The following is an 18,939-nucleotide window of genomic DNA, read 5'->3' on the forward strand; positions in this document are numbered from 1 at the left end:
TAATAAGGTCATTCACATCTGTGCAGTGCGCTGTGTTGTTAATAATGAGGGATGTCTATATTTTACATGCATATATCTGCGTTTTCTGGCCCCTTAAAGTCTTTGGAAGCACATCAAAATCCATGCTTTTTTTTTTTCAATTCCCTTTTTATGCATTTTTAACTTGTTGTGGGTGAGCACATTGCAGCTTTTCCTGCCATGGTTACAAGCACTTCCCCTGGATACCTTCCATGTGCTCAGCCACAATTCTGGAAAGATGGCTGAAGCTGACTCTCTCGACAGTGAGGCACAAATCAAGGATAAACACTGCAACATTTGCTGCAGACATAGAAAACCAGGAAGCACATTCCCTCACGATGTTGCTACAGAAAAAACATCCTCATTGGCGAAAGCCAAAAATGCATGAACATGCATGTAAAACGCATGCAAACACACTTCAACACATGCTAACGAACATAAACCAAATGCAAGGAAAAATGCTTGATAGCAAAAATGGATAATTGAGAACTGGGGTTCAGGCTTAGAATGGGTAATGGGGCCGTATGCAGAACTTAACCTCAAATAAACATAACATTAAATGAATAAAAAAAACAACACTTACGGACCCCAATAAAATAACACAAATGTAGCAATAACTATATTAATCACAACTTGGAGGTTGATATGTCAGCACCACATCATAGATAGTTTATAATCACCTTCAAGTGTCAAGTTACAAATTTTACTATGCAACGATTTACATATTTTGTGCTTATGTTTTACTATGGATAATGTGAAAAATTGAAATAAAAACATTGAAAACAAAAAAACCAACACTTTTTATAATGGATTTGAAATTGCCGCTGCCCTTTATTATTGGTATTAATTTGACCAACCATAAAAAACCATATCCAAAGTATATAACACTTTAACGTATATTAGACCATAACATATCATATTTAACCCAGCCATAACAGCTTAAGTTAATACAAAACATGTTTAATATATACAGAATTGTCCCTTTTCATGAAAAAAGGACGAAACCACATAATAAGGACCGGGACGATGATTTTCCCCAAACGCCAACTGCAGCTCTTATGCACTTTTAAATTCCTTTTATAAGAGCTTGCTTGATTTCCCCTCCCCCCACTTTACTCAGCAAATAAATAGAACATATAGAAATGTATGTGATAGCACTGTTAAGCACCAGCGATGTCACATGTGGAGAGTCCATAACACTGTGTAAGCTATAACTTGAACAATGCATAGCTTACATAGGGAGGCTTTTACTAATCTCAGCAGCCTAATGGACTGGCAGAGGAGTAAAAGAAAGGTGGGCATGTGTTGCTGGGGAGGAGGGCACAGTGAACCTATGCATGGGCAAAAAAAAACATTTACTTTATGATCAACCAACAGTTGTCTTATGTTCATTTTGCTGATATGGTTTACTGCACTTACACAGATATAGTTTTTTTGTAAACAAATATGGCCACATTCACATGGCCATAAAAAAACACATTGCGACAATTTTTACACATTACAAAACAGATTTATCTACTGATCATTACATAGGAACTTTTGTTCCTTGGCTTAATGATCAGTACATTTTTTACGGCTGTGTAATGGCGGTGTGAATGAGGCTTAAAGTAGCATATATATCAATATACATGGCCTTTGTAAATATATACCCAGTGAGCACCAATTCTAATGATTCATAGCTCCATCATTTAGAAAGGAATTAATCAGATCCCTTGGCCCCAGCTGCAGTATCTAGGATACAGAGAGTGCACAGAGGTATAATTCTAGAGTAGAAAGGTTGCACAGCAGAGAGTTACCGGTAAAGTGGCTACAATACTAACATTGAGAACATCTGAAAAATTCACTCTAATGCCCTGTACACACGATCGCACAAATCGACAACAAAATCCATGTTTTTTTTTCCGACGGATGTTGGCTCAAACTTGTCTTGCATACACACGGTCGCACAAAGTTGGTCGGAAATTTCGAACGTCAAGGACGCAGTGACGTACAACACGTACGACGAGCCGAGAAAAATGAAGTTCAATAGCCAGTGTGGCGCTTCTGCTTGATTCCGAGCATGCGTGGCACTTTGTACGTTGGAATTGTGTACTCACGATCGGAATTTCCAACAACGGATTTTGTTTGATCCCTGCCACTTAGTTAAGCCTCTATAAGTAAAGGAATTCCTGTGTAAGCTACAGATAACCAGAGTAGGTTACACAGGGCTATGGACTTCCATTGGGACAGCCCACCACTGTCCCATATAGTGAGTAACAGTCTTATCCATACCCATGGCTAACCAAGGAACGGCTTGGAACTCAAGGCAAATAAAAAAGATACACAAAGCTGTATAATCTATAGTACTTTATTAAAGGTTTTTTTTTTTTTTTTTTAAGTTAAGTAGTTTAAAGTGGATTTAAAGGCACAAACAAGGTTTTTGTGCAGCAGCCCCCCTCAGCCCCCCTAATACTTACCTGAGTCCTCTCTCGATGCATCGATGTCCACGAGAGGCTTGGTTCTCCAGGGACTCTCACTCCTGATTTGATTTTGGCTTCCGGTGCTGTTAATCACAGTCTGTAAGTCAATAAGAAGATTGAGGTGGCAGGGCCGTGCTGCGGCTCCCTGTGTGAATGGACACACAAGGCTGCTGGTCAGAAACGGGCCTGCTTGGGTGCCCCCACAGCAAGCTGCTTGCTGTGGGGACATCCCACAGGAGGGAGGGGCCAGGAGCGCCGGCAAGGGACCCGAGAAGAGAAGGATCTGGGCTGCTCTGTGCAAAACCACTGCACAGAGCAGGTAAGTATGAAATGTTTGTTATTAAAAAAAAAAACAAGGCTTTAATTTCACTTTAAGTACCTGAATTTCACCTGGTATGAGCCTCTTGCAGTCCTTGTACAGCAGAGCTCAGAATGTGAGAGGAAGAAACAATCCAAGCAAATCAGCTCCTATGTTCACAAGAAGCATGCTGATAGAACGAGATACAACAGAAGAGTGATAGAAAGATGAGCTCATTACTTGGCTGCTTATCCTTTACCTGTCCAGTCATAGGCTGAGGTAGGTCCAGAGCAACCTGGGCTCAAAGGAAGTGGGTTGAGCATCAAAAAAAAAAAGAAAGGAAATCTCTGAGTTGAACGTGAATATTGCAGTAAAAGCATCAGTTCTACTTTAAATCAAACCTGTTATGTTGTTCTGAATGGGCGAATCACAGATTTGCTTTGCAGTAATATTAAAAAAAATACACAACAGAAACTTGTACTAAGAAGAATTATGTTGAAAAGCATTCTTGATCATCTGAAATAGCTAGTTGCCTGGCTGTAGGTGTACCTGAGTGGTTGACCTGGAACAGGCATGCGACAACCAAACTAAGCCTAGGTTTACATTGCAGCGATTTGACATGTCAAATCGCATGCCAATTCAGCAGCTATTGCCGGAAATGGCACCGCCTGAATCGGTGTGACGCCGACTGTGCGGCGCCGCACCGATTCCAAAAAGTAGTTCCTGTACTACTTTTGGCGACGTCTGGGTGAGATTTGTATAGACATATGTGCAGCAACCCGCACCGATGTCTCTGAAATCGCCCCCGAAGTCAGGACTGACATGCGGGAATGAAATTGTGCGAGTTCAGCTGTCAGTGTGAACCTGGGCTAAGGCCCCTTTCACACTTGTACGACTTGTCCCACGATTTGGGACTGCAAAGTAGCATGACAAGTCGTTCCCCATGATTTCCAGTGACAACTATTCATATTAGTACGACTTCAAGTCGTGCCGACTTTAAAGTAGTCGACAGGTCAGGAAAGGGGGTGGGGGCGAACGAAGGCCCCCCTCCTGAACCGTACCAGGCCGCATGCCCTCAACGTGGGGTGGGTGGGTTCTTTGGGGCAGGGGGACAAGGGCCACTTCACGACAACCCTGGCTGTTGGTTGTCAGGATCTGTGGGCGGGGGGCTTATTGGAATCTGGAAGCCCCCTTTAACAAGGAGGCCCCCGATCCTGGCCCCCCACCCTATGTGAATGAGTATGGGGTACATTGTACCCCTACCCATTCACCTGAAAAAAAGTCTCAAAAATAAAACACAGCACACAGGGTGTTAAAGTAATTTATTAATGCAGCTCCGGCGTCTCTTCTGACTTCTTCTCCCCTCTCCGGGTCTTCTCTGCTGATGTCTTCTAACCATCTCTGGTTCTTCTCCCCTCTCAGGGTCTTCTCCGCTCTCTCTCTCTGGTTCTTCTCCCTCTGTCTGCTGTTTTCTGCCTCTGCTGGGTCTTCTCCGCTATCTTCTTGCTCTTTTGCTGGGTCTTCTCCGCTGTCTTCTCGCTCTGTTCTAATTCCGATGTGGACTCAACGCTCTCTCCCGCTCTAATGCCGGGTGCGTGGTGTGCCACTACTTATATAGGCATGGGGCGGGGTCACCATGTGGCGTCACCCGGAGGCCCTGCCCCTTATGATGCCACCGCCCAGGGTATGATGGGCGGTGACGTCATAAGGGGTGGGCCTCCGGTGACCCCGCTCAATGCCTATATAAGTAGTGGCACACCACGCACCCGGCATTAGAGCGGGAGAGAGCGTCAAGTCAACTTGAGAAGAAGAACAGAGGAAGAAGACAGCAGAGAAGACCCATCAAAAGAACGAGAAGATAGCGGAGAAGACCCAGCAGAGGTAGAAGACAGCGGATAGAGGGAGAAGAACTGGAGAGGGTTAGAAGACATCAGCGGAGAAGACCCGGAGAGAGGAGAAGAGCCAGCAGAGGCAGAAGACGTCAGCGGAGGAGGCAGAAGAGCCGGAGAGGGGAGAAGAGATCAGAAGAGACGATGGAGCTGCCTTAATAAATTACTTAAAAACATGTGTAATGTGTTTTATTTTTGACATTTTTTTTAGGTGAATGGGTACCCCATACTCATTCACATAGGGTGGGGGCCAGGAATCTGGGGGCCCCCTTGTTAAAGGGGGCTTCTAGATTCCGATAAGCCCCCCCGCCCACAGACCCCGACAACCAACGGCCAGGGTTGTCGGGAACAGGTACTTGTCCTCATCAACATGGGGGCAAGGTGTTTTGGGGTGGGGAGCACAGGGCCCCCCTGCCCCAAAGCACCCACCCCCCCATGTTGAGGGCATGTGGCTTGCCACGGTTCAGGAGGGGGGGCGCTCGCTCGTCCCCACCCCCTTTCCTGACCTGCTGGGCTGTGTGCTCGGATAAGGCTCTGGTATGGATTTTGGGGAGGACCCCAACGCTGTTTTTTTCAGCGTGGGGGTTCCCCTGAAAATCCATACCAGACCGAAGGGCCTGGTATGCTCTTGGAGGGGGAACCCATGCCGTTTTTTTTTTGCAATTTGGTGTGGAGTTCCCCTTCAAGATCCTCAGAGCACAAGTTGCATGCCAAAGTCGGGTAAGTTAAGACGGCGATCCGACTTTGATCCGACTTCAGTGATAATCAATGGGCTGAAGTAGGATCAAAGTCGGACCAAAGTAGTGCAGGGAGCCTTTTCAAAGTCGGACCGACTTGTGTCGGACCAGTTAAGATGGCTCTCATAGGGAAACAGTGATTTTCACACGTCATGCGACATGAGCTCCCAATATCGGAGCGTTTGTCGTACCAGTGTGAACCTGGCCTCCGGCTAAAAACAGAACAGCTGATCTGCATATCTGTTTTAAGTTAGAGACTCACAAAGTATTGAAGACACTGGATCAGAATGAACACCAGATACCTAGCATTTTCAGAAGCAGAGCTTAATAATAGTAACCTTATTTTTTAAGGACAAGTCTCCTTAGATTTAGCCTGGGGACTGTGTTTCCTGTGGACATTAGCAGACCAGCGATTTTCCTTGCTGCATAATCAGCTATGGTCTGGAGCTGCTTTATAGCCTGATCCTGGCAGCATGTGCTTTATATGCCGTATACAGCATACATTATGTTGTCTGGGGATTACATTCAAACATAGAGCCTATGAACCTGAAATAACACGTGCTCCTGAGTACCAAAAAAAATACAGAATGTTAAATGAACAAATGTCATGTAAATAATACAAGAGGTATTTGCATATTTCCCCATCTGTAGCAGTCAGCTTTATAATTAGCAGTGGATGTAGCTGCATCTTAAAGGGATGAACACTTTAATTTCTGATCAATTCAGTTACATTCAATCAGACATATGTGTCCCTATGGAGATCCCCAAAGTTGATTGTTCTACATTATATATACTATACACAAATGTATTGACTTTATCAATTCCCTCATGCCTGCATTACCACAGTACCATGGTTAGAGCAATAGTCTTGTGGTGGCCATACACATTTTGATTTCATTATTCAATCAATGTCAAATTTGATCAAAATAATTAAATTGGCAATAACTTTCCTTCCGAGCGAATTAGACTCCAATGGAATTGATTGGCTAGGGTGAAAAATGATCATTGAACAGCAGCACTAAGATGCTTTAGTCATGAATTGGATTGTATTTTGATCAATCAGATTATGAGATTGCATTGTGAAAACAGAGATGCGTAGAACAGTTGGGATGTATATCATACATTTTTTCACCAACCCAAATAGAATTATAGTAATATGCATATTTTTTTCCTTGGAGAGGTAACCTGACCGGTTGCAGAACAATTAAGGATCTTGTATACCCAGATTGTAAATCTTCAGATTTTTTTCTATATGTGGGCTGCCTTGTGACTGCATGCTTACCAAGCAGTTGACATTCCCTCTGTTGCCCTCTTAAAGGATAAGTTCACCTTTGGGCACAGGTTACATGTTCCACCAGTTTTTTAGGGTGGTACATGTAACATGTTCCCAATGCTGCTACCACAGGTCATTCCCCCCTCTCCCTGTGACAGCAGTATGGGGAGAATTTCCCTGTACTAGCTGTCAGTTTTTGAAATCAGCGCAGCTGTGCGGGGCTCCGCCCACAGGGCTGCATCATTCATTCACACAGCTCTGTGTGTGAATAAACTACAAGCCCTGACATCCTTTGCTGTTGTCAGCTTGTAGTTCTCAATGAAGGCAATTGATTCTTCCTGTCAGTGTATCTGCTTTCCCATATGGGATGTACAGACACACAGATACACTGACAGATCTGCAGGAGACCTACATGGCACCATCGATCTTATGATCGCCGCTGCAATGGTTTACAGGCTCAAAAGGAAAAAAAAGCAAATTTTTTTACCTGCAAATAAATGTGCATTTCTTTTATCCTTTAAAGCATTAATAAACCCAAAAGCAAACATTTATTATATTGCAGCTTAACAATTCTTAGATGTCATGGCTGCATTTGTTTTTTTTTAGGCTTTATTTCCTTTATTTTCACCTGGTGATTCTGCCAATAAGTCTGTTGCTTTTCAACAGAACAAGCTGTCTTGCAGATGTAGCCCTTAGAGAGTTAGAACAAACCATTTACCACTGACAGGGGAGATTACAATTATCTTTTTTTATTTATTTGTGTAAAACCATTACCCCCCCCCATAACTGCCTATAAAGTGTTAGCTGGAGCTTGGCTTCAAGTTGTTAGTGTATTTAAATGTGCTAGTGCACACTCCCCTCAGAATGACAATGCTGCTGTCCAAAGGCGTCTCTGTTGCTCCTATATTTAGAATGTAGGCATTCTATGTCTGGGTTCACATTTATCCGAATTGGATGCGGGTTTCCACGCAGCCAATTCGCATGACAGGAGACTGTGACCGGCTCTCAATGAAGCCGGTTCATACAGCTCCAGGGAGGCCGCAGTCCGCACTGGAAAAGGGTCCTGTGCATCTTTTGCTCTGTTTCAGGTCCAAATTCAGGCAAAATTGCAGACCTGATTCGCCCCTGATAAAAAGAACAGGGACACACCAGACCCCCTGCTGCGAGCCTAGGCCCAAGTTAATGTGAACCCAGCCTAATACAGGAGGTGTGTTAAGATGGCTATAGATGAATCAAATCTCGGCCAGTTCAGCAGGCCATCGATTGACTTGGGTACAACCAGCCTGTCAGATTTTTCACATGCGATTACTGCCAGTGGCTATAACCGCTAGCAGTAATACTTGTGTTCTGTCGGCAGGGAAGGTTCCCGCTGGCAGAACACAATAGTGCTGTGGGAGGGGTCCCTCCATTAACACTAACTGTGTTGATGCAGGAATCCAGTGATTGTCTTTCCTTCCACCAGTGGTAGAAGAAAATAAAATTAAATAATCTATAACTTGCCTTACAGGCAAGATCACCAGGTGAAAACAGAGGGGGAAAAAGCCTACAAAAAAGAAACGAATGCAGCCACCACATCGAATGATAGGTAAACTGCAATATATTACATTTTTGAAGAGAAGAAAGGGTGCCGCTCACAAATCCAGTCAGGGCTGGTGCAAAGATTTTTGACACCCTAGGCAAAATCTCATTTTGCCGCCATCTCCCCCCCCCCCCCCAGACTCCACTCCTGACTCCACTCCTTTGCCCTGTCCATGTATACCCCACCTTTTTAATGAAATCAAATGCAGCCCACCAGCACCCATTAATGCAGCCTCATCAGCGCCCATGAAATGCAGCCTACCAGCGCCAATCAATGCAGCCTACCAGTGCCCATCATGTTTGTTTGCTTGCTTCCATTCATTCGGAAGTCGGAACACAGATACAGTCCTCCGCCGCCGCTGCGCACTTGACACTATGTGCGAACAGAGCGGCGGCTGCCTGCTGATGCTGAGACTTAGTTGTTTGCTGCAGAGAGAAGAGTGTAGGAACACCAGTGGCCAGGTGCCCTGGCAGCAGTGCGCCCTAGGTGGCTGCCTAGTTTGCCTAGTGGTAGCACCGGCCCTGAATCCAGTGTATTAGTATGTAGATCAACCATTTTCTAGGGTTCCTCTAGGAGTTGCCAGGGATTCCTTGAGCTGTACCTAACTTACTTCCTATCTGATAGCGACCACCCCAGTGGGCAGGGTGGGGGATGCATTCTTCCCAATTACTACCTCAAATGTAAGGTCCACTTTCCCAATGGCCCTAATCTTACCAGGGGTTTCCTGAGACCTGCAAATGATTTCAATGGTTCCTCTTGGCCTAAAAAGGTTGAGAAAGGCTGCTGTACATGAATGTGGCCTCAGCCAATGTTGCTCCAGCCACATCCCCCTACAATTACCTTTAGATTACATTTTTGATTTTGGGTTTGTTACAATTTTAAAAAATAAGTTCACCTTTTGTAACATGTTACATGTTACAATCATATTCAGGGGTGCCCCTCCCCGATCCCTGCTGTGACAGCTATCGGGGTCCCCCCCCCCATCACAATTTTAAAAAAATGTGGTTGAGCGGGGCTTCGCCTGCCCGGCTGCATTGGTGATCAACAGGGCTCTGTGCATGGAAAGCTACAAGGTCTGGCAGCCTTTGCAGATGTTTTTTGCAGAAGTTTTTACTGAACTACCACTACCACCATGGTAGTTCATCATGCTTCCTGCCAGATTGTATCTGCTTACCCGTACAGGATGTACAGACACACAGATGCACGGACAGATCTGCTAGAGACCTGCATGGCACTTGATCTGCTGATCGCTGGTGCAATGCTATACAGGCTCCTGCAAAAGAAGTGCATTTATTCTTTTTTTCCAAAAAGTGAACTTGGGGCCCTTTCACACGTGCGGACCGTTCAGATCTGCCTGCCAGTTTTTTCAGGCGGACCTGAACGGACGCTCCATACATCTCTATGGAGCTATGGATGTCAGCGGTGACATGTCCGCTGACATCCGATCCGCTAAATCCAGATGGATGGAAACCCTATTTTCCATCCGTCTGGTGGATCGGATTGGATGAAAACGGACAGGCGGTCCTATTCCATCCAATCCCCCCATAGGGGAGAATGGAGATCTGATAGGTCCATCTCTGCACAGTGTGCAGAGACAGACTTGTCATCCGCCGGCTCAGCGGGGATCCACGGAGCGATCCCTTCTAAGCAAGCGGATGTCTGAACACAGATCCGCACATGTGAAAGGGGCCCTTTAAATAAAGAATCTATAAAGTAAAAAAAAGAAAGTGAGATGGAAGCGTTAATTTCCAATCGTATCGTCCAACTACCCATCAAAATCAATTTCCCTGTTTGTAGCAAATCGATGGACTGGGTTGTCGACTTTGGATCGACCATTCCTGTCAGGAGGGACTGATCAGAAAAGAAATCGATCATTTATCAAAGTGTGGACAATTATCTGCATTTCAATGGGAGACTCATCCAATAAATGTCCTCCAAATCAGGGCTAATGATTGGAATTAGGAGTGTGTAGGAGTTGTTGCTGCAATGCTGCATGGAGGATGATGTAGAGATGTGAAATGGAGCAGCACCAGGTCCTGGCTGAAGGTGTAGAAGGTGCGGTGCCCCTCTGTGCGATGCCCCCCTGTGCGGTGCCCCTGTGTAATTAGCTTGCCCGCTGCCAAGTCCTGACTCAAGATCTGGTGCATAGATATGTGGGGTTTTTTGGCATCATGCAATGAGATGTGCTGGGATTGTGCAGTATCACATCAGCGGATTGTAAAGGAAAGAGCCGACACAGTTGCTCGGTGTGTGACAATGGGCAGATGATCCTCTGCTTCTTATCACCTCGTCCTGGTGGCTTCTGCTTGTTAACCCCATGGCTGCCGGTGGCTGCATTGTGACACCCACTTGTTCAGTATGAGTCACTGAAGCAATAATGTGACATGGGGGCATGTGCTAACTTGTGGGGATGGAGCAATGAAGTTGATCTGTCGGTCCCTTTAATAAGCAGGCTTGCTGCAGATGGTGTGTGCTCCGATCTCCAGCATGCTGTGTGTGGTTAAAGAAGCCCTCTCCTCCCCATGTGATCGCTGTCACAGCAGCTGCAAGCTTGAACGCTCCGCTCTCTCTGTACGCTCGGCTGTCACACTTGTCACCTAGAAGATCTCCTGTCTTCAGCGATCCTGCCCATAGCACACTTATCGGGGGCATCACTTTCCTGGACTATCTGCGATGACTGCACTCATCACAAGGACCATCTCCTCTCCTGTGTGTGGAATCAGGACTGTCTGTCCTGACTGAAGGAACTTATTTTGGAGGTAGATAAAACCCAACAGCTCGGACTTCTCACCATATCTCCTGGGACATCAGGGCTCCTGGGTCATCAAGGCTCCTGGGTCATCAAGGCTCCTGAGACATCAAGGCTCCTGAGACATCAGGGCTCCTGGCCAACCTCCTCTGAACTCTAACCCTAGTCCCTGGTACTCATTGATCTTCCCACAAAAGCCTGGCCAGCCTCCAGCACAAGAAGATCTTTCTTTTTTGTTGCTCCATGAGCCTCTGAGTGTTCCACCACTGAGCTAAGGAGCCCAGAAGAAGGCATGCAAGTGTCCATAGCCTGCACTGAACACAACTTGAAGGGCCGGAATGGAGATGACAGGCACAGCAAGCAGAACTCTAGTGGCCCCAATGTGGTCAATGCGGCCAGGGCCAGGTTCCGTACTGTGGCCATTATTGCAAGAAGCCTGGGGACCTTCACCCCTCAGCATCACATCTCTCTGAAGGAATCCACAGCAAAGCAGACTGGCATGAAATATAGGTAGGAACTGTATGTGTATTTCTTGTAGATGGGACCATTACCTAGGTATACAAGATGTGTACTCCTATAATTGTATACTTGTTATTAGAAATATGTACAGGTACATCTTACAGGAGTACATGCTAGTATGTTATGCCTGTTTATAGAATTTGTGAAAGCAAGCTGCTAATATTCCTAATTTTAATAAACCTACTGGAAGTTCAGTTCTACCTTTATACTTATTTTAATAGTTTTCAGGGAACTCCAGCTAAAATGAATTCCTTGGGGGTCAGTGGGAAGAATGCCCCTTACATTGGTGGTTAGTGGGAAAAAATGTCTTTTACATTGGTGGTTAGTGGAAAAAATGCCTCTTCCGTTGGTGATCAATAGGAAGAATGCCCCCTACACTGGTGATCAGTGGAAGGAATGTCCTTTACATTGGTGGTCAGTGGGAAAAATGCCTCTTACATTGGTGATCAGTGGGAAGAATGTCCCTTACATTGATGGACAGTGAGAAGAATGCTCTGTACATTGGTGGTCGCTGGGAAGAAAGTCCCATACATTGGTTGACAGTGGGAAGAATGTTCTGTACATGGGTGGTCAGTGGAAAGAATGCCTCTTACATTGGTGGTTAGTGGGAAGAATGCCTCTTACATTGGAGGTCAGTGGGAAGAATGTCCCTTACATTGGTGGACAGTGGGAAAAATGCTCTGTACATTGGTGGCCACTGGGAAGAATGTCCCTTACATTGGTGGACAGTGGGAAAAATGCTCTGTACATTGGTGGCCACTGGGAAGAATGTCCCTTACATTGGTGGACATCGAAGAATGCTCTGTACATTTGTTAGTGGGAAGAATGTCCTTTACATTGGTGGTTAGTGGGAAAAATGCATCTTACATTGGTAATCAGTGGGAAGAATGTCCCTTACATTAGTGGACAGTGAGAAGAATGCTCTGTACATTGGTGGTCATTGGGTAGAATGTCCCTTAAATTGGTGGACAGTGGGAAGAATGCTCCGTACATTGGTGGTCAGTGGAAAGTATGCCCCTTACATTGGTGGTTAATGGGAAGAATGCCTCTTACATTGGTGGTCAGTGGGAAGAATGCACCTTATATTGGTGGTCAGTGGGAAGAATGCCTCTTACATTGGTGGTTAGTGGGAAAAAATGTCTCTTACATGGGTGGTTAGTGGAAAAAATGCCTCTTCTGTTGGTGATCAATAGGAAGAATGCCCCCTACACTGGTGGTCAGTGGAAGGAATGTCCTTTACATTGGTGGTCAGTGGAAAGTATTCCCCTTACATTGGTGGTTAATGGGAAGAATGCCTCTTACATTGGTGGTCAGTGGGAAGAATGCACCTTATATTGGTGGTCAGTGGGAAGAATGCCTCTTACATTGGTGGTTAGTGGGAAAAAATGTCTCTTACATGGGTGGTTAGTGGAAAAAATGCCTCTTCCGTTGGTGATCAATAGGAAGAATGCCCCCTACACTGGTGGTCAGTGGAAGGAATGTCCTTTACATTGGTGGTCAGTGGAAAGTATGCCCCTTACATTGGTGGTTAATGGGAAGAATGCCTCTTACATTGGTGGTCAGTGGGAAGAATGCACCTTATATTGGTGGTCAGTGGGAAGAATGCCTCTTACATTGGTGGTTAGTGGGAAAAAATGTCTCTTACATGGGTGGTTAGTGGAAAAAATGCCTCTTCCGTTGGTGATCAATAGGAAGAATGCCCCCTACACTGGTGGTCAGTGGAAGGAATGTCCTTTACATTGGTGGTCAGTGGGAAAAATGCCTCTTACATTGGTGATCAGTGGTAAGAATGTCCCTTACATTGGTGGACAGTGGGAAGAATGCTCTGTACATTGGTGTCCACTGGGAAGAATGTTCCTTACATTGGTGGACAGTGAAGAATGCTCTGTACATTTGTTAGTGGGAAGAATGTCCTTTACATTGATGGTTAGTGGGAAAAATGCATCTTACATTGGTGATCAGTGGGAAGAATGTCCCTTATATTAGTGGACAGTGGGAAGAATGCTCTGTACATTGGTGGTCATTGGGTAGAATGTCCCTTAAATTGGTGGACAGTGGGAAGAATGCTCCGTACATTGGTGGTCAGTGGAAAGTATGCCCCTTACATTGGTGGTTAGTGGGAAGAATGCCTCCTACATTGGTGGTCAGTGGGAAGAATGCACCTTATATTGGTGGTCAGTGGGAAGAATGCCTCTTACATTGGTGGTCAGTCGGAAGAATGTCACTTACATTGGTGATCAGTGGGAAGAATGTCCCTTACGTTGGTAATCAGTGGGAAGAATGTCCCTTACGTTGGTGATCAGTGGGAAGAATGTCCCTTACATTGGTGGTCAGAGGGAAGAATGCCCCTTAGAACAACCCTTGAAATAGTTTTCAGGTCTCAGGTAACTCAGGCTAAAATGAATTCCTTTGGGGTCAGTGGGAAGAATGTCCCTTACATTGGTGGTCAGTGGGAAAGAATGCTCCATATATTGGTGGTCACTGGGAAGAATGCCTCTTACATTGGTGGTCGCTGGGAGGAATGCTTCTTACATTGGTGGTCAGTAGGAAGAATTCCCCTACATTGGTGGTCAGTGGGAAGAATTCCCCTACATTGGCTAATAATGGGAACAATGCCTCTTACATTGGCTATGAATGGGAAGAATGCATCTTACATTGGTGGTCAATAGGAAGAATGCGGGATGTGTCAAGGCAGGTGTCGATTATCCAGAAACATGACAGGAGTTGTGAAAGTTTGAGAAACCATCCCTAATTACATGACATGTGTTAATTGTTCCAGTTACATGGTTGAAGGTGTAGATTTGTTTTGAATCTAAGTAAAAAAAAGCTTGGATCCACTTCCATGGTAATTTAGTTTGCTTTGGAGCTTATAACAACTTTGCCATTCATCTGAGTATATAAAATCACTGAATAAACTAGCAAAGTGCTGAAAAAGCAGAGAGGTGTGTATTAGAAGTACAGTTATTCACTTGATAGCAATTGTACTTGATATTATTATACCCTTTCATTATTGTTGTTTATATTGTATAGTATTGTATGCATATGAATAGTTAGCAGGGACCCAAACACTTTTATTATCCACTATTAAAAGTTTAGAGCTCCTGTAACTCCAGCTATTCCTCTGACTCTCATTTACATGGATAGAAAACAATTCTTACATTTTTCTATTAGGGGAAACTGTCTCTGGGGTTGCAGATGGTTCATAGCAACTAGATAAGTGCTATCTGTCTTGGAGGGGGCTTGATTGTCAGGCGTGAATAAATATAATGATGAAGATAAAGACTCTGAAGTGAGTTTTATTGCAGCTTGGTGGAGTTAGGGATTCCAATACGTCTACAAATGACTGCATGCTGTTTGAAAATGTATTCCTCACTGTGCCTCTATTCAGAGTAGATTGTTGAGCTCCTGAAAAGCTCAGGATTTGTTTGAAAGAAAATGTTCAGGGGGATGTGGAGCCGAAGGACCATGAAGATGATGGATAATAATTGAAAGTAGCAAAATGAAGTTACAGGGTTGGAAATAAATCAGAGTGTATAGTTAATGATTACTGGAAGGTGAATCCCATAAATAAGCTTTCTACTTGCTTACCTACTATACTAGGCAATGTTATTCATTTATCATGCACAGCTCAGTGGAGCAGAAAGTGATCGAGCATTAATGTTGGTGATCTGCAGGAAAGTGAGTAATATACTGTAACTGCTACAGTGCACACTCATTGCTTCCTCACTTATGGAGGAGAAGGGAATAGCGATTGTACAATTCTGAGCACACAGGGATGAATATTCATAGGCTCTCATGATTGCTACATAATTCACACACCCCCGTAATTGCTACATAAAGCCAATAAGCCAATGGTGATTATTATATGTTACACATAATGTGACAACCAGTTATGCAATAAAGCAGGAGAGGGATAAGACATCCATTTAAAGCACAAAAAATAGTACATATGGAGTGACACAGGCATGCACCTGCATCCTGTAATGGCGTTAGATTAGGAGTATTAGGATGATTTGGGGAATTTAAACACAGGACTGACGTGGGCTAGTGTTTGTGAGCTGATCTCAGTTTCTCCCTTCTTAATAATAAATCACTGTACTGAAGGTGCAGACACATTTGTGTAGTATACAGTAGTCTTTTTGTAACATCTAACACTGGCGTGCGGTGGAAAAAGAGAAAGGAAACAAGCGCTTTCACTGACCACTGAGTCAGTAAAACTTTGGCGTCGGGTGTAATTGTTCAGGCACATTGACTATCTGGCTTCTGAAAAAAATGTAGCCAGACAGTTTACCAAAGCCAAAATCTTTAAGGAAAGCAAAAGTGAACTTGTTTGCTGTTTTCTAGACCTTTCAATTCTCCTCTTAGGCTCCATGCACTCCATGGGCTTAAAAAAAACAAACCCTGTTCTCTTGGAAGTAAAATAAGCTCATATAGAGCCTTTTTGGTACAAAGTTTAGACGAGTTTAGGTGAGTTTTACGTTTTTTCTGACAGTAAGTTACAAACGGAAACGCGAACCAGAAGGTTTTTTTTTTCCTGCTTCTAAACGTTGAGCTAAAGATATGCCTGTAATCGTCCTAATGTGCATGGGCACATAGGATAACATTGAGCTGCTTCTACAGGCAGAACACAAAACTCCTGTAGAAGCAACGTTTTTTAAGCCAGCGTGCATGGAGCCTTAAGCCTCGTACACACGATCGGACTTTCCGACAGGAAATGTTCAGTGACAGTCTGTTGGCGGTAAATCCGACCGTGTACTTTCTGCGGACAAATGTTGGATAGCAGGTTTTTAAATTTTCCGCAGATAAATGTGTGTTGTCAGATTTTCCGATCGTGTGTACACAAGTCCGTCGGACAAAAGTCCAAAGTACAAACACACATGCTCGGAAGCAAGGACGAGCCAGAAGCGGTCGGTCTTGTAAACTAGCGTTCGTAATGGAGAACTAACATTTGTGATGTGGCAAATTATGAAATTTCGAAATGCAGCGCACAATTCTCTTCTTCTTTAATGGGATAATAATGAAGCTGCTTTGCTGGTGATACTGATGGAGTTATTGCAAACAAATTTTCAAAGGCTTTTTTTTTCTAGTGATATCAAGAATAATATTATTATGTTTTTTTTTTATTTGGGCAAGTTAGCACAACACCATTATCCCCTAGTTTTTAAGATCAAAGATACAACTATGTTGGTGTTCCTTGTTAATTTTACATTTTATTTTTTAAAATGTAACTGCCTACTCCCAAACTGTCATTTGAAGTAAAACACATAGCCAAGTATTAATCTCCACAATTTTTTTATTGTGCATTAAAAAAATAAAACAAATAAAATTAGACATGCTATCTGCCAATAGAACTTAACCAAAAAGTGCATTCTATGCATCCAAAAATATAAAAAATATACCAAATCAAATCATTATTCAACCACAAAAATAATGTCAAAGCAATAACTCCAAGGCCAATAATAAATAACACATTATCTCCTCCGATTCCGCAACATGTCTGGTTGACGAATGGCCGTACGGAAACGAACTGAAAATCATGAAATAAAAAGCGCGAACTGAAAAGCGCTAAATGAAAAACGTGAAAATAAATGCGAATCCACACTCACCAAACTTCTACTAACACGAAATTAGCAGAAGGAGCCCAAAGGGTGGCGCTAAAGAGCTGAAAAACCACGTAGTACGTCTAGTACGTCACTACGTTCATAACTGTTGGCCAACAATTGTGTGGCCGTGTGTATGCAAGACAAGTTTGGGCCTACACCCTTCGGACAAAATTCTACGGTTTTGTTGGCCAACAATCCGATCGTGTGTACGAGGCTTTACACTTGGTGATTCAGATACGATTTTTCCATTTGCAATTTCAGCATATCTTCATTCACTTTCAGAGGTATTTCACTATAGGATGATAGGACCAACAAACTGTTAGCTTCAAACATCCAATCAGGTTAAGGACTAGAGAAAAGTGGAAGAAAAGAGGATTAGACCCATTGGAAAAGGAGCACATCCTATCAAATAGATAAGTGAAAAAATGACAGTTGGCAACTCAAATGGCTATTTTGAAGTGCCAACAATGCCATAATGCAAGCAACGTGTATTGTGAGCTGAAACATTTCTTGGGTAGCAGGAGCAGTTATCAGAAATGATGTCGTTGGCAGAACCAGGTAGAAAGAAAATGGGGGGTTGATGCCATGAAATGTTTACCATTCTGCAGAGGGAATCTGATAAAAAAAAAAAAAAAAAAATATATATATATATATATATATATATATATATATATATACATATTATATACTGTGTACACAAATATATATAGTATAGCTAACATTTAGGGTTGCTGTTTGAGAAATATACCACAAACACAGCTGACATTAGTTTTTGAAAGTTTAGAGTACGCTGGGTGAAATTGCAGATGTAATAAGATTACAGTAATTTTTTTTTAGCAAAGTGTTTTAAGACTTTGGCTCTGGAGGACTCTAATTGCAAAACCAGAAAAGTTGTAGCGAGTTAGGATGATCTAATTAAAAATACTGCATCATACTGGATTTTTTCATCTTTGTTTCCTTGTGTCTTACAAAAGAAAAACTTTAAACGCATGCATCTACTGTACGTGTCAGCTGAACTGTCAGTCGAACTTTCATATACTCATTGCCTGCCAGTTCACTATAAGATCACTTAGCTGACAGCCTTCTCGTTTGAAGCTACTGAAGTTCCCTGCAAAACAGCAATCCCCAGTTCTGCCCCCAAGTAGTTTATTTTTGCCTTGCTAGTGAACATGATAGAATCATGTTTTCTTATCAATTTCAGATTTATATTCAGTATTTTTCCAAGCCTGTTTTCTTTTATAAATATGCATTGCTAAAATTTTATTTAATAAACGTTTTATGCATCCAGCGTGTTTACGTAGAATGGTTATACTCTTTCTCCATAAGAGGAGAACTCAGAAAAGTGACTTCTGAAGTCAGTTAAATTGTGAGTCGTTGACAGTTTAAGCTCTACGTACACGCAATGCTCGGGTGAATGAAGACATAGTAGATGGATACTGGGAAGAATAAGGGCTGAGGTTAGGAATTAAAGAAGAAAGAGATTGGGGGGCAAGATGAAAGGTTGGCAACATCAGCTCAGAGAGGTAGGGGCAAAAGGGTAACACAATTTGTTTAAAAGCTTCCCTTTCCTTTAGCTGGCCACACAAATTACAATTCTAGAGTTGAGAATTAGGAACACAAACATACAGAGCTACTAAATTTAAGCATAATTATTACAAAGTGACAAAACCTATGTGCATGGACCACAAATAGCTATAGATGACATAAAAAATAGTGCATAAATCAATGAGAAACGTTCAGAAATTAACTGAATACATATATGTATAAAAAAATGGAATACCCTAAAACTAATATGGTTAGATGTTATTTGTAGGA

General features: G+C 43.3%; 1 protein-coding gene across 3 annotated transcripts in view; it reads left to right on the top strand.

Moving 5' to 3' along the window:
• Positions 1 to 18,939, top strand: part of KCNAB1 (potassium voltage-gated channel subfamily A regulatory beta subunit 1) — a 564,258-nt gene that overhangs the window by 203,800 nt on the left and 341,519 nt on the right. The window contains exon 1 of one of the 3 annotated variants that reach the window (XM_073626077.1): positions 10,238 to 11,512. The exons of the other annotated variants lie outside the window; for them this stretch is intronic. Coding sequence (XP_073482178.1) covers positions 11,295 to 11,512 — 218 coding nt within the window. The 5' untranslated portion in view covers positions 10,238 to 11,294. Of the gene's footprint in view, positions 1 to 10,237; positions 11,513 to 18,939 lie in introns of those variants that run through there. 3 annotated transcript variants of the gene reach the window in all.

Source organism: Aquarana catesbeiana, linkage group LG04, assembly GCF_042186555.1.
Source record: "Aquarana catesbeiana isolate 2022-GZ linkage group LG04, ASM4218655v1, whole genome shotgun sequence".
Classification (NCBI taxonomy): domain Eukaryota; kingdom Metazoa; phylum Chordata; class Amphibia; order Anura; family Ranidae; genus Aquarana; species Aquarana catesbeiana.